General features: G+C 37.8%; 1 protein-coding gene across 1 annotated transcript in view; it reads left to right on the forward strand.

Annotated features, from left to right (window-relative positions):
• Window positions 1-14,427, forward strand: part of DOCK1 (dedicator of cytokinesis 1) — a 310,679-nt gene that overhangs the window by 69,274 nt on the left and 226,978 nt on the right. The window contains exon 23 of the mRNA XM_067300378.1: window positions 2,629-2,737. Coding sequence (XP_067156479.1) covers window positions 2,629-2,737 — 109 coding nt within the window. The remainder of the gene's footprint in view (window positions 1-2,628; window positions 2,738-14,427) is intronic.

The raw sequence follows: 14,427 nt of genomic DNA on the forward strand, positions 1-14,427 counted from the left end.
TCAGAGAAGCTGCTGAACGTTGAATGACACCACAATTTGTTCTGCTGTAAGACTTAAATCCTGCCTAAGGGGTGTGATTTTTGAAATGATTATAATGTAAAGTGTCGCAGTGTTCTGTAAAACACTACCAATAAGAATATTTCAGAAAAATGTCAACACGCAGTCTTTACTGAAGTTTAAAAAAAAAAAAAAAATTGTTACGTGTGTTAAACTCTAAGATAGTAATGTAGTAGAGGATTGAATGTATGCAGCGTTTTAGAAATGCGAAGCTAGGCAAGCTTCAATTTTGGATAAATACGTAGAAGCCTAGTTAACCTAATTAGTCTGGGAATTCTAGGTGTTCAGTTTACCAAGGTTCATAAAGGCAGACTACTGTAAGTGAACTTTAGAAATATCTTTCAGTTATTTGATTTACTCAGTAAATGATTCCAGTGGTTATGTTGCTTTTTTGCCTTAAATTTTTGAAAGCAGTAGCAAAACCTGTCTATTTGGTGTAATCCTGTTTTTCTCATAGTTAGTGTTTTTTGTGCATTACCAGGTGTACTGAATAAATGAATGTTAAATAACTGGCAGTAGAAACACATCTGTCGCTAACTTGTTTATGTTTATTACAAATTTTCTTTTATGAAACACAAAGCTTTTTGTCTTTGCATGAAGCAGCTTGATTTATTGGACTGTCAAGTTTAGTTACTCCTTGTTTTGGTATTGGTTTCACCTCTAATCTGTTCAGGGGAACACTGAAATCCATTATTGAAATTGGGAGTTAACAAATAATTTGGGCTGCATAGCACCCAATCTTAGCCTAAATGGGGAATAGGAATTTGCACAGCAAACTGACACGATTTAATAATTTCTCTGTAGCTTTATTTCCCCTGTGTACTAGTTAAGTAGCTTTTTTAAATATCTGTGGCTCCCACAGGGTTATGAAGACCGTACTACAAATGATAAACATTAGTTTCAGTGTAAAGCGGCAAGAACATTCCGATTTTCATCTTTCACTTAAAAAGAGAGGTCCCTTTCCTGCTGTGATCCACTATGAGCTCTAAATACACCTTGATTATTTTCAAATATGAAGATATAGTAAGAATGTACATATAAAATACCTAAGTATAGTGGTCTTTTTGAGCTAGAAAAGCAATGCTGTATGCGACATTCAAGACTCTCTTCTGATAAGGTTTCACAGAAGAAAATGGAAGAAAAAGAGGTGAAAAAAGAAAATGGAGGAAAAGCTCACACTGAGAGCTGCTTTCATGGCTCATGGTGCAAAATGTGAAAGGGACATTTTTAGATGAGCTCAGGAGAGGCGCTAATGTTTCGGAGAGGAGGGCTTAGGCAGCAGAGTTGCTGTTGGATAAGGCTTTTTGAGACAGTAAAGCCTAGAGAGAAAAGTGTGGAGTTAGGCAGGGAGAAATTCCAGTTGTTTAGACTTGACCCAGATGCCAGTTTCTCCTGTGTTTCTTTTAAGCACTGATCCTTCTTTTGGGACCATATTTAGTCTGTGTAGCTTAATTTCATTTTGCAGAAATTAGTAAAATTGAGTAGTCTAAGAAGTATATTTGTGACAGCCCTTAGACAGGTGAGTCATGCATATTACCAAAGGGAGGAGAAAAAAGTAGGTTAAGTCAGGGAATTACTTGGAAAACTAGTGGTCTTCTCCCCTCCCTTCCCATTTGTAGTGAGAATCATTCTCCCCCTACCTCTTCCCTCTACATCTGAACATTTTAAATTTATTCAAACTTTTACATTTCAAGTACTCAAAGGAGTTTCAAGAGTGTTCATTTATATACCATATTGAACTAGTGGGCCAAGTTTTTTAGCTTGGTTTCATCTTTCTTCAGTTGATGTTCCTCAGGAGTCACAGGGCAGCTTTGATCCCTCTGGAAGTACCTGACCGAGAGATCCCCTAAAGCTGGGAGGTTCCTGCTGGTAGATCAGTTCTGCGATAGTGCTGCCTAAGGGCCCAGGGACCATCTTGCCAACTTTAGCTTTGGAGGTACCTGCACTGACTGTATGGGAAACAAGACATAGACTAGGTTGGTGTCAGCTTTCTGGAAGTCAGAGGTGGAATGCATTGTAACTTTAGTCCTCCCTTCCCATGAAGAAGAGGGTTTGTTGAGGAAATAGATGGTTGACACACTCTTCTTCTTCCTTTCATGGTGTTTGGTAAGGTAACTCACTGTATGTCACTGGTGGATTTTAATGATTGCTGGCAACTTGTCTGTGTCTGGCTGCTTTGTGGCCTCCAAACTGGAGTGCTTTTTGGCCTTGTTCCTCTTGGACACCTGCCAGCTCTTGTACAGAGTGGAAGGAGTTTAGCCCGTTGCTGTTTCGGCATGGGGATTTGGGTTGACTCAAAGGCCTCTAAAGAACAATACTGAACGTGGTATTTTACATGGGAAGCTTTAAAACATAAACTCCTTGTTCCTGCTGGCCAAACCCATGTCAGTCGCTTTCCATTCTTTGTCCTTCTGTGAAAGAAAAGTCCTGGTTCATTGAAGAAACTTGTAGAAATTTTAGGGTTTCTTTTTGTTAAAGTAATGCAAAGAATTGTCACCTGTCACTTGAACAGCAGACTTTGCGCTACCATTTTTAGCTAGCTTGTGCTTATGACATGTAATTATTTTCCAGACTTTATGAAAACAAAGGAGAAGCAGACTTCAGGGAATCGTTGCTGCAGCTGTTTAAGTCCATCAATGAGATGATGAGTAGCATCTCTGATCAAACTGTCATAGTGAAGGTATGTACTTCGGATGTCTCTATCTTGGCTTTCCTTTTGCCTCCTGTGACAGCATGATTAAAACATTTCATCTTTGTTGCACTGGAAAACCATAATGAAGTGGTTGATGAAGCATGTGCTTGTATTTGTGCCCAAGAGTGTATTTTTACTTCAAACATGGTTAGTACTTGTGGCTTCTGATAAAGACTGTTTGGCTGTATAAAGAATGTGCTTGATACAAATAAACTTATATCACTGCAAGTACCTCACTTGTTTGTTAGCAGAGCATTTAGTTAGGGATCAAATAAAGTTTAGCTTATTTAACTTCTTTAAGTTATTGTTAAGTATAACCTTCTTTTAAGGCATTACCTTTAAGATGCTGGTGACAGTGTGAATCATCATATCCTTAGGCACTTATATTTATATCCTAGGCTGTTCAGTAACTATGATATAGTACCTTAAGCCCTAGTGCTTGTGTCTTGTGGAAGACTAGGAGTGATTCAGACTGTAAACTTTTTTCTCCTGTTCTGTTGTCTCTTTAATATGATGCCCACTTTTGGTAGAATTAGCTGGCTTACAGAATTGGGAAGGCTGTAGCTGACCTCAGATGAACATGGATGTTAGTATTACAAAGCAGAAGCATTAAATTATAGGTGTTCTAGAGTTTGTATCTAGAACAGTCTGAGGTCAATGTAGCAGCATATGTGTCAATTCCAGTCTCACGTTCAACGGGTAAATCTTTTCCAGTTTGGAAGTGTATAGAGACTCTAGTAAACAGCTCTTCGGTCACTGTGATTCCTAGTAGAAGTTATTAAAGGACCTAACTCTTGACCCAGTTGTGCTGAATCATCTGAAACATGGCAATCGGGGGCTAAAAACTGGGTTTGAATTTGGGAATACTATGACACTGACTCCTCAGATATATGGTGATTCTGCATTAGAGGAATTTTCTATAGCAGTTGGGAGGCACAAAGACTGGGACTAAGTGCTGTGCTGCGCAAGACCTTCCTGTCGAAGGAAGCTGGAAAGAATACAGCAGAAAGTACCTAAGTCGAAGACAAAGATCCTTTGTAACTGAACACATGCAGCTCTTAAGCTAGTAATACCCTGCCGAGCTCGCAGCAAAAATAGATAGTGGGGATAAAGCTATTGAGTTGGAATATTTTGGTTTGAAAGGCAGAACCGAGACTGTAAAATCTGATAACAGAACAGGGATATTACATATTTCAAAAAAGCTATATTGTCATCCCACTGGCAAACCACTGTACTGAATGGAAATCGGTAATCTTCAGTGTCAGTGACTTTGGATATGATATCCAGTGTTTTACAAATAGAACATTTTCGGATTATGAGGATTGGATGCAAGTTTTATTTTCCTGAGACCCATTTTTGAGGCCTACTTTGGGAAGGTAGATGCAGCTGAGTTTCTTTTTCAATAGATTTATGCCTTGAAGAAACCATTTCATCAAATACCCCAAAAATATTTTGTTGTATTCAGCTAAGATGCAGGTAAAAAGACTTTCCAGCAAAGGCTAGAGATGTCACACTGTAGCAGTGTCTGTCCTGGTCTGCATATTGTTTTATGTTTGAATCCTTGCAAACTTGCATAGGACACATCTACTGTCTACAGTTGACTACTTGAAGTAGTTAGGTAGTAGCAGATAGGTGAGGTAACCCTGTGTGAGGTTTTCTGAAAATTGTGTTTTTGAACACTTTTCAGAAGCCTCAACAACCTTTCATTCCTTATTCATTGCTTTCAGCTTCTTTGGAGTCTAGTTACTTAGGTCTTAGTATATGTAACTGTTAGTGTTGGCTTTCTGGAGATTGAGATTGCTTTTGTTATGTTCACATATTGACTGAGCACTACATTTCTTTCAGTAACTAGGACTGTATGGTTGGAATCTATTATAAAGAATATAATTATTGAATAGGTGTATAAACATGGAGGAGAGTGAGCATGGCTTCTGTAAAGGAAAATCTTGCTTGACAAACCCGCTGGAGGTTTTGGGAGGGTGTCATTAAGCATATGGATAAAGTGGATGTGATAACATGTTCAGCATGTTTATCAGAGACCTAGAGTTTGAAGTTAAATACCATGACAGTGGTGAGGAACTTCAGGAGGACTTCACAAAACTGAGTGGGCCAAAAGAGGAGCTTCAGGGTAGATGAATGTAAGGTAATACCTTTTAGTAAAGGTAAATCAAACAATACCTGCAAGATGTTCTACTTGAAGCTGACTGCGGTTCAGGAAAGATACTTTGGAGTCATCGCTGACAACTCTCTGGGATCATTGGTTCAATGTGCAGTGGCAGGCAAAGAAAACCAAAGGATTTTGGGTGTTATCTGGAAGGATAATGGGAACAAGACAGGGCTGTTGTTTTGCTTCTGTGTAGCCATGGTGCATCCACATCTGGAGTTTTGGGTGCTCTTCTGGTGTCTGTATCTCAAGAAGTGTTTACAGATGTGCAGAGAATTGTGATCAAGGAATGGTGTAGCATCCTGGAAGATAAACTATCAGTGAAACTGTTCTTCACCAAATTCCACAGTACAAGAAATAGGGTGTGCTCACTGAAACCAGTAGGAGGTCAATTTAAAACAGGTAGAAGAAAGTTGTCCTTCACTCCTGAAGCTTGCTGTCACAGGAAGTTATGGAGATAGACAGGATCAGCAGGCTTAAAAAGAAATTAGGCAGATTTGTTTATGAACCTGTGGTCTGTGTCCTAAAGGGACAGGTAGAGATGCACCCTCTAAAGGATGCAGGGGGTGCTAGAAGGGGTATGGACCAGAAATGGCCGTGCTTGCTCTAAATAGCATCTTCTGTGGCCACTGTTGGAGATGGAACTCTGGGCTGGATGCACCATCAGTCTGATGCAGAAAACACTTATGCTGCTGGATACGCTGTTAGGATTTTTAGAAAACTAATGATAAGCAGGTAAGTTGCTAGGCATATTGTGCAGTGAAGATCTGCAGATCTAGCTGTAGCAATTTTGGGTTGTGTGTGGGGGGATTTTTTTTCTTTTTTTCCTCTTTTTCTTTAGCATATTTTGGGGGAAGCTGAACAAGTGTATACAAAGTAAATCTGTCTGGAGAGATAAGAAGTTGAAAAGACCTACACAGAAAACAGGTGCTTTACACCTTGAGAGAGAGGTGCTTAATTCATAAATTTGAATATAGCTATTTCTTCTTGCAAACATTGTAATCTGTCTTGGTATTTTATCAACATGAAGCAGAACTACCACTGGAAAGTTCTGAAATCATTGACTTCTCCCTTTGGTTTGGCTACACTGGGACTTTTTTCAGCCTGTCTGTTAAGAGAATAGGCATTCAGACCGCCGTTGTGCGGGGGAGAATGACTGACTAGTCCTACGTTCTTTGCAAGAATTACTTTTTATCTGTTCAAATATTATGTCCTTGTGGAAACTGAACTGTTTCTGACTATAGCTCAACGCTTCAATTACTTAATATTTTGCATTTAAACTGCTCCCCCCCCCACCCCCACAAAGGGTTTGGGTACATATAAAAATAAAGAAAGCTGAATGAATGTGCAAGGGTTTAAGGCTATACAGCACAAAAGGAGACTTCAAATTTATTACCCTTTTAGGTTTATGGCTATTTTAAATTTCTTGGTAGGGGAGAATTTGGATATGTGGCTGATCTGCACACATGACTTCTGTTTCAGCCTGTGAGAATACTGGAAGTCAAGAATATTTTCTGTAGAGGGCAAGAAAGAAGTGATATTTAGCAGTTTTGTTAACTACTTGTAGGGCTAACTTTACACACATTAAATTTTTCTCAAGACTTAAAAAAGCAAAAATGCCTGTAAAATTCTTTACAGGACCAAAATCATGCTTTGCGTTACTGAGGAGGATGCCTTGATTCTCAGTCCTGCGGCTGGTAGGGGCATTGGCTGAGTCTTTTGCACGAGGTCCTCTAAGAGGCCTTGAGCTGGCCTGGGCTTAGCAGCTGCTTTTTGGTGTCAGCTGCTTGTCCTTCGCTGCTCCAGCTGCCTCTGACGGGGGTATCAGTCAAGGAAAAGGGCCCCCGAAGTTAAACCCTGTGCTGGCCCTGGCCTGCTCTCTGCTTTGTTAGTTGTCACTTTGACTGAAGATCTGGTCACCGAATGCTTAATATATATACTTGTAGTTGTTGGCTAAACATAGGCATGGGAAAAACTTTTTTCTTTTCCCCCCAGAGTGTAACTGTTTCATTTTGTGAGCTTTTGGTATTGCAAAATAATAACGGTTTAAAAATATTATTAGAAGCTCATTTTACAATTGAGTTGTAATGCCTCAGCTATGTATTTTTACAACAAGTAGATAAAAATCTTTATTTTCCCATCACAACTTGGACGAAGATTTGTTAGCATTTATAGCTGTTAAAGGGCTGTTTAAATATGTTGCTATGAAAACACTAAGCTGGAAGAATGGAATTTTCATACTAGGTTGCAAAGGCAGCAGCAGTCAGTACTATAGCCTTGAATTTGAAAAGCTGGCATGATATAAATTACAGTGTTTAAAGCAACATTGTACTGTTAGTTACCTAAATAGGATTGCTTGTTCGTGGCAGCGTTAACCCCGACTGTGGCAGGAATTTGGAGGCCACTTTCTACGCTGCGTTGGTGCACATGGAATTTGGAGCTTGCTTTTGGAGGTGTGCAGCTGTCCAACCTGGAGAGGGAAATCACAACACTGATTTAAGCTGACAGATGTTCTAGGTCTTCCTCTAACTAAAATGTTTCTTGCATGATGAATGTTAGTGGGCTGCCATAGTAGCTTGATATGTAGAGAGATTAAACTGTTTGTTTTTCAGGTATGTTTGACTTTTTTTGACTTATTTGCTTCAGTAAGGTATGCAGCATTTGGTGCATATGCATATTTTTAATGGCTACAAGTATAGTGAGCTTTCTTGATTTTTTTTTTATTCCTATTTTCTGCTAATTAGTGCATGATAATTATTTCCCTAACCTTTTACTGTTTAAGCACGAGCTCATCTGAAGCCTAGCATGATGTTTCAAGTTTAGATAAAAATGCAAATGTTTCCTAGTAATTTATTCTTGCATCTCTTTGAAACAAGGGCAGTTGAGCCAGCTGCATCAAATTTATGAGGATTGTCTGATTGAGATTGTGTTTGTATGAGGGAGCTGAACTATTCTCAGCAGGGCTCTTGCAGTTTGCTGGAATGTTTGCGCTTATGCATGGTTTTGTACTGGTGTTCAGGATGACTGGAAACGAGATCGGTAAATGAGTTCTTCGTGCTTTTAATAATCTTGATGAAAGTAGGTGTATATGCAAAATTATCCTGTAATGTGACCAAAGAGGCCTGGGGCAGAAGAAGATACATTTCATTCAGAAGAATTCACTTGGGTATGTGGGGGCTTTTTATAATCCTTGTCACTGTTAAAGCCATAATGCATATTCTTCCGTATCCATGCCCTATTTTATTCTCCTCTGATAATAAGCATTTATTGCTAAAGCCAGTGAAAAGTAATTAAATCAAGATACTGAAATACATTACAAGCTGCTCAGGTGCCTAGACCAAAAAAAAACCAAAAAAACCCAAACAACCCCCCCCCCCCCCACATAAAACAGGAGCAGTAGTCTTGCAGGGATGGATTTTCCAACAGGTTAAATATTCATAACCACCATTTAAAATAAGTACTAAAATGCGGCCCTGGACTGAGATCTCCCTGTTTCATAGAACCTATTTGGGGAAGCCTGATACACTAGTAACAAGTACAATAATCTCTAGAAATAGGCAATACCGTTTTGCTTGTGTTCATACTTTATGCAGTCTTAAACTTCCTGCCAGAGGCGCTGGCTCGGCTGTGATTTGGAATGAAAGAATGGTGCAGACTGGGGCAATTCAGAAGTGGTGCTTAGGCATTCCTGGAAGCGGCTTCATCCAGCTGCTGGCTGGGCTTTCTTTGGTTGGGGTTGAATTTGGTAGAATCGCATCCAAAGATAATACTCATGTGGAAGGTTTGTGTTTTGTGTTGAATGACATAGAAGATGAAAATAAACATTAAAATCATGCACAGGCTGAGTCAGGTAAAGCAAATTCATTGCTGCTTCATACAAAAGAGTTCATAAGAATACATTATATTTGGCAATGACTTTTTTCTTATTTCTAAGGCTAGATGTGCAGTTTGAAGTGAATGATATTAGGAAATGACATTTTTAAGCAGGGTATCTTTGTTTTTATGTAGTACAAATAGTTGAACTTAAATACTAGACAAATCAGGTAGTACACTATTTGGAATTTCTTCAAAACTTATTACACCCTTCAGTTAGTACTGCGGTTTTCAACTGCTACTGTAAAGAAGCTTTCATTGCCATTTTTTGACGTTCCTTGTTGGTATAAACCCAAGGAAGGGTAGAATAGAACTTACTTTTCTGTTGTTGCAAGACTCTTGCTATACTCTTTGCTGCTTTGTTGTCATTTACTTACTGTCGATTCTTTTTATTATTATAGTTAATAATTTCCGTTTTGTATTAATGAAAGGATTGCTCAATACTCTCAACTGCATAATAAAAGTAAATTAATAAAACACCCATTCTTTCCATCTGTTATCCAAAATTATATCGGAAGTGATCTTAAGCTACTTTAGCCAGGCAACTGTATCTTATTTTCAGTGTGCTTTGATATGACAAAGTGTTTGTGCAGACTGTTTTGTTTGTCTTCTGCAGAGCGGTAGAAGGATGCCTTGATGCAATATAGTGCCATGTTTTTGGTCTTTTTAATGTAGCTTTGTGTTAATACAATAGTGTGTTAGATAAATGGTGATAAAATAAAATTTTTGTGTAGGAGAGTCATTTTTCTTATTCAATAAACCTGCAAAGGTACTAAATGCTACCAGGCATGACAAAGTAATGAAAAAGGGGACACGCTTACAAACAGTTCCTGCTGAAAACATAGATTACAGCATAAACTTTTGACTTTGAGACAGAAGATATTTAGGATACTTATCCAAACAGTGTACCAAGTATGCTTCAATTTTACTGATCTCGTGATGCTGCTTAAACTTTTTGCATGTGTTTCTGAGCATATGCACTTGTGTAGATGGGTTTGTGTTCTTGGCTTGCTGCTAGGCTCCATTGGCAATGAAACACGGACATCCGCATTATTTTTCTCAAGGTGGGCTAGACTGCTTTGGGAGTTGGTGACCTGATACTTAAGGTAATTCTCCTCTTAAGGGATGAAGCCATCTCCTAGCTTAAAAACTCTTCCCAGCTTAAACTCGGGAACACTTGGAGTAAGCTGGGTTTGGAGGATAAGCTTGCACATTGTCCTAGAGAAAAACTTGTTAGAAGAGAAGAGGGATTTGGATTTATTACAGGACTCCAGCACCTACAGCATAGTAGTGCATCATCTTAGTTTAGGTTTCCTGGGCCCTAGCATGAATTCCAAAATCTAGAGTGTAGGTGCTTGTATTTGCCTAAAGATAGGCATTAGAGGTAATGAAAGGAGGCATATATCTGAACTCCCATCTTCATCTGGGAATACTGCTGCTATGTGCCTGTTTTCATTTGGAAACGAAAAGCTCGGGAACTTTTCATTAAGGTGAGAGCTCCTCCAGTTAGTGCTGGGGTTTCGAGGGTTCTTGTTTTTCAAAAGAAAAGAAAAAGAAGGCATGCTCTTACTTTATGCCATATCTGTACGTAATTGTGTTTCAACAGTTGTTGTCTTTCCTCTCCCTTCTTATTAAGAGATCTTAAAGGTCACAGAGGATGGCTGCTCTACGTAGTGAGGTGGTTGTGATGATTTAAGGAATAAGTTGCAATTATTGTGTGAAACAAGAAAACCTAGGAATTTCATCCTGTGTATTGGATGCGCAGGGAACTGCGACCATCGCTTACTGCTTAATTTATTGTTTAAGCCAGAGCTTTGACTTTTCTGGACTGTATTATTTTTACTTTAATTCTTAAATCTATTGTTATTATTATTTGTAGTTTAGTACGGCATCCTTGAATCACCATGCTCTTCGACTTAGCTGTTCAATAGGGTAGTGTTGTGAGCTGCCTCATTTAAGAAGTGTCAGTTATGGTTCTTTTCATATGTATGTGCTGTGGATGTGGATGTAACCCCTTTACAGTCATCATATTTGTGTGTAAAAGTGAAATACTCATTTTACATAAGTATAGCTGCGTGGGTGTGTATGGAGAGAAGAGATCTAATATCAAAAAATACTTTATCTTAATTAACAGGCTAACCCAAACTTGAAGTAATGCTGACTTCAGCACCACCTTGACTCATGCTTGAGCTGCATCCTAGAAAGAAAAGTTTTTTAAAAAAATATATAAAAATAATAAAAAGAAATCAGTAATACTCACTGTTAGATGCACTTTCAGGATGCAGGAAAAATTTTAACTCTGTAACCAAAAAATATATTCATTATTCATATAATGCTCTATCTTATTTCTCCTTTCTCTCCTTTTTATTCTTCCTCCTTCCTAGTTTACTTGTATTTTTTGTAGTACTTAAGTGATTTTTTTTTTGGTAACCTGATTAGGCTAGGGATACTTTTGTCGCTTTTGTTTTCCACAGTATGAGAAGTCCCACTTAACTATTTTTTCTTTAATGTAAGCAAAACACTTATTGCAGCCTAGCTTAAAATTATGCATAATTATAGCCTAAGTATGTGAGAGATTAATATTTCCAGTTTTGGATGTGTATTTAATGGGATCTCATAGCAGTTATTACAAAATCCTTAAAAATCACAGAACTAAAGATGTTTATTTTTGTTTTGTCTATTGCTATTTTTGTCATGTTTAAATGTTTTAGGCATCACTAATTATGAAGTTAAGATTTTTATTTAGATTTTCCTGTACTTCTTGCAGAGATGAGAAATTTGAACCTTTGTCCATTACTAATCAAGAATGGAAAGTAATTTAATTCACTTTTTTTTTAAAAAAAAAAGCTCTGAAAGAAGTTAACAGGCTGCTTATTTGTTTGTTCCTGATCTTATATTAAAAGACGAGGACTGTTCTTTATCTTCTGAATTTAATATTCCTCACATCTGTATTCTAATATCCTGGGAGTAACCAGCATTGTAGTTGTGCTACTGCTAATAAAAGACCTGTTTTCAGCTGCAGGTTTTAGCAGAATAAAAACTATAGTCAGAGCTGGTCTCTTATGAAAGTTAGTATCAGTGACAAGTAATTTTGGTAGTTGTTTTACTTGCAGAGATACAGATTTACTCCTGTGGCTACAGAGCCTACTTGTACTATCATACTGTCTTATTTGTAAGTGTCAGTTGCGATTAGAAATTGGAAAATATATTTTCAAAATTTTATTTAAATTTTAAGATATTAAACTTCATTGATTTGTCTGTAAAGCAAAGCTTAAATAGCCGATACTTGTGCTAAGTACAGGCACTAAATTGATGTTGTAAATAGCTTTACCTGAAAGTACTTCATTTAAGTCATTAAAGCGTTAATTTTGATGATTGTGAAATTTTAATTCAAAATATAAAAGACAAGCTCTTTTTTAGTGTGTGTTACTAAACATTTATTGCTACATGCATTCGAATGATAAGCAAATAAAAACACAGCAATGGCTGCAGTTTATAACTGGTCATTAGAGCCCTCATCCATCAAAACACATAAGCGTGTACATAATGGGGCTATTTGCATAATTACAGTTATGAGCTTGATTTCCGAGCATGTAAGTAGTCCTTTAAGCATACATGGAAACACTTGATGATCAAGCTTGATGGTTTAAATGGACTATGAATAAAACTGGAATGCTTTGAAATTTGCATCTAACCTATTAACAGTTTTCTTGTTTTTAGTTTTTTCTCCTCTTGTGAAACTGGCCAGCAACCACTGCAAATTTTCCATGTTAGTTACTTGAAGTCATCTGATAGATGTCACCCTGGAGTAGAGAATTCATTCTGTAGAAGCAGAGGCCTGGTGGCTTTGGAATTCAAAACTGATTTTCACCACCCTTCCCTTAAACCCTTTTGTCTCTGAATGCTCCTGCAGACGAACTCATCAGTTATTTATTTTCTTTTATTATTTATTTTTTAGAAAAGCAAACACCAAAATATCAGTACTGTGGCAGTTTTTTATATTTTTATATTTGATGTATTTTATTTGTATAAATAGTTTTTATATTTGAGCAAACATTGGTGAGAAATATTGGGTATTTGCTCAATTCCAGTCAATAGAATGAATTTGAGAACAAAATTGAGCATGTGCTGTAACAGTCTTGCCTTATGAAATTTTTTTGTTCTACTAGTAATATTTTTATAATAATGAATACTCAAAAATGTTTGTCTTCATGTTGCAGAAGAGTGTGAGCTGACTTGAAATTGAGTGGGCACTTAATGGCTAAGCGCACACTCTACTCAAACTTTTATTTAATATTTTTAATTAGAATTTTGTTCAACTGCCCCAATCTGGTGTCTTCATCCAGCTTGTCTAGGACACTTCCAGGACCATATTCTTTGCTCACTTGGAGCCACTTGTGTAGCCTTACTAGATTTGTTCCAGCTTATGTAACTGATAGCAAATTATTTTGTTTTTATTTATGGGGATAGTTGCCGTGATTTGTCTTGAGGCTTTGAAACTTTCAAGAGAAGTGTTTCTCATGAACAGGCTTTTGCATATATTAAGTTTTAATTCTTAATATCAATACAAATACATTTACAGCTATCCTGGGAAATTCTTCTTTTGACTCTTCAGATTACTAGCCGAAAAGAGCCTTTGTTTTCTTCTCCAGTAGGTGATTTGGAACTGTCACCTAAGATTAGCTCAGCAAATATCAGCACCTGGTGCTGTGAACAACCAACCTTATTCATTTTGTCTAGTGCCTAAACGCTCTCTTGGTCACTGTTCAGAAAATGTTGGACAGAATATTTGCTGTAGCCCCCGGCGCTGCAGCCGAAAGGACACCCCAGAACTGCGAACGGTGCTTTTGCTTGGCAGCTGCTCCGCATTGAACTACTCTTCCCGCTCCACCTCAGCGGTCACTGGTGCTTCATTCTCCTTACTTCTATAGGTTGTTCTAAGTTGTTTAATGAATGCAATATCCTCGGTCTTCAAAAAAAAAAACTTGCAGTGAAAGGTGGCTCTGGAATTCTTCCTTACTTGATTGACAGTCACTCTTACCTACTCTGTTATTTAATTTGTAAACATGTGTTTCCATAGCTTCTGCCTGTTACCAACCACAGCATCATGTCAGGCAGAGGGACACAGGCAAAGAGCTGAATGCGTTAAAATGCGGAGCCTGTACTTGAGTCCTTGGTTGTCCTTGGAACAAAATGAAGGCTCTGCAGTTAAAACTGTAATAACGGTAGTTGCTTGCTTCAGGGCAGTGACAGCTATCAAAACTTACCAAACAGTGAGCTGATATTTCTGTGTACTCGCCTTATCAACTGTTTTTTGTATGATGATACCAAGTGATTTGATCAGATAATATATGACAGGTAGGTAAACAGCTGTACGGGTAGTTCTTGCTGTTTTACATTGGCACAAGTATCAAAGGTTCTGATACCAGTCTATATGTTGCTTTAAAAATAAAAAAGAAGAAAAAAGAAAAAGCTATTTACTATTACTGCCACTCACTGCTGACTTAGTAAATAAGAGCCAGAGTTACACAGCTAGTGGTCGACAGCTAAGAGGTCTCCAGTCTAGTTTTCAGCAAGATGTAATAGGCTTCAGAAGGCTTTGCTGTTTTCCCAAAATTCCTTAATGAAGTTCTGACTAATG

Source organism: Apteryx mantelli, chromosome 7 (assembly GCF_036417845.1).
Source record: "Apteryx mantelli isolate bAptMan1 chromosome 7, bAptMan1.hap1, whole genome shotgun sequence".
In the NCBI taxonomy this organism is placed as follows: Eukaryota; Metazoa; Chordata; class Aves; order Apterygiformes; family Apterygidae; genus Apteryx; species Apteryx mantelli.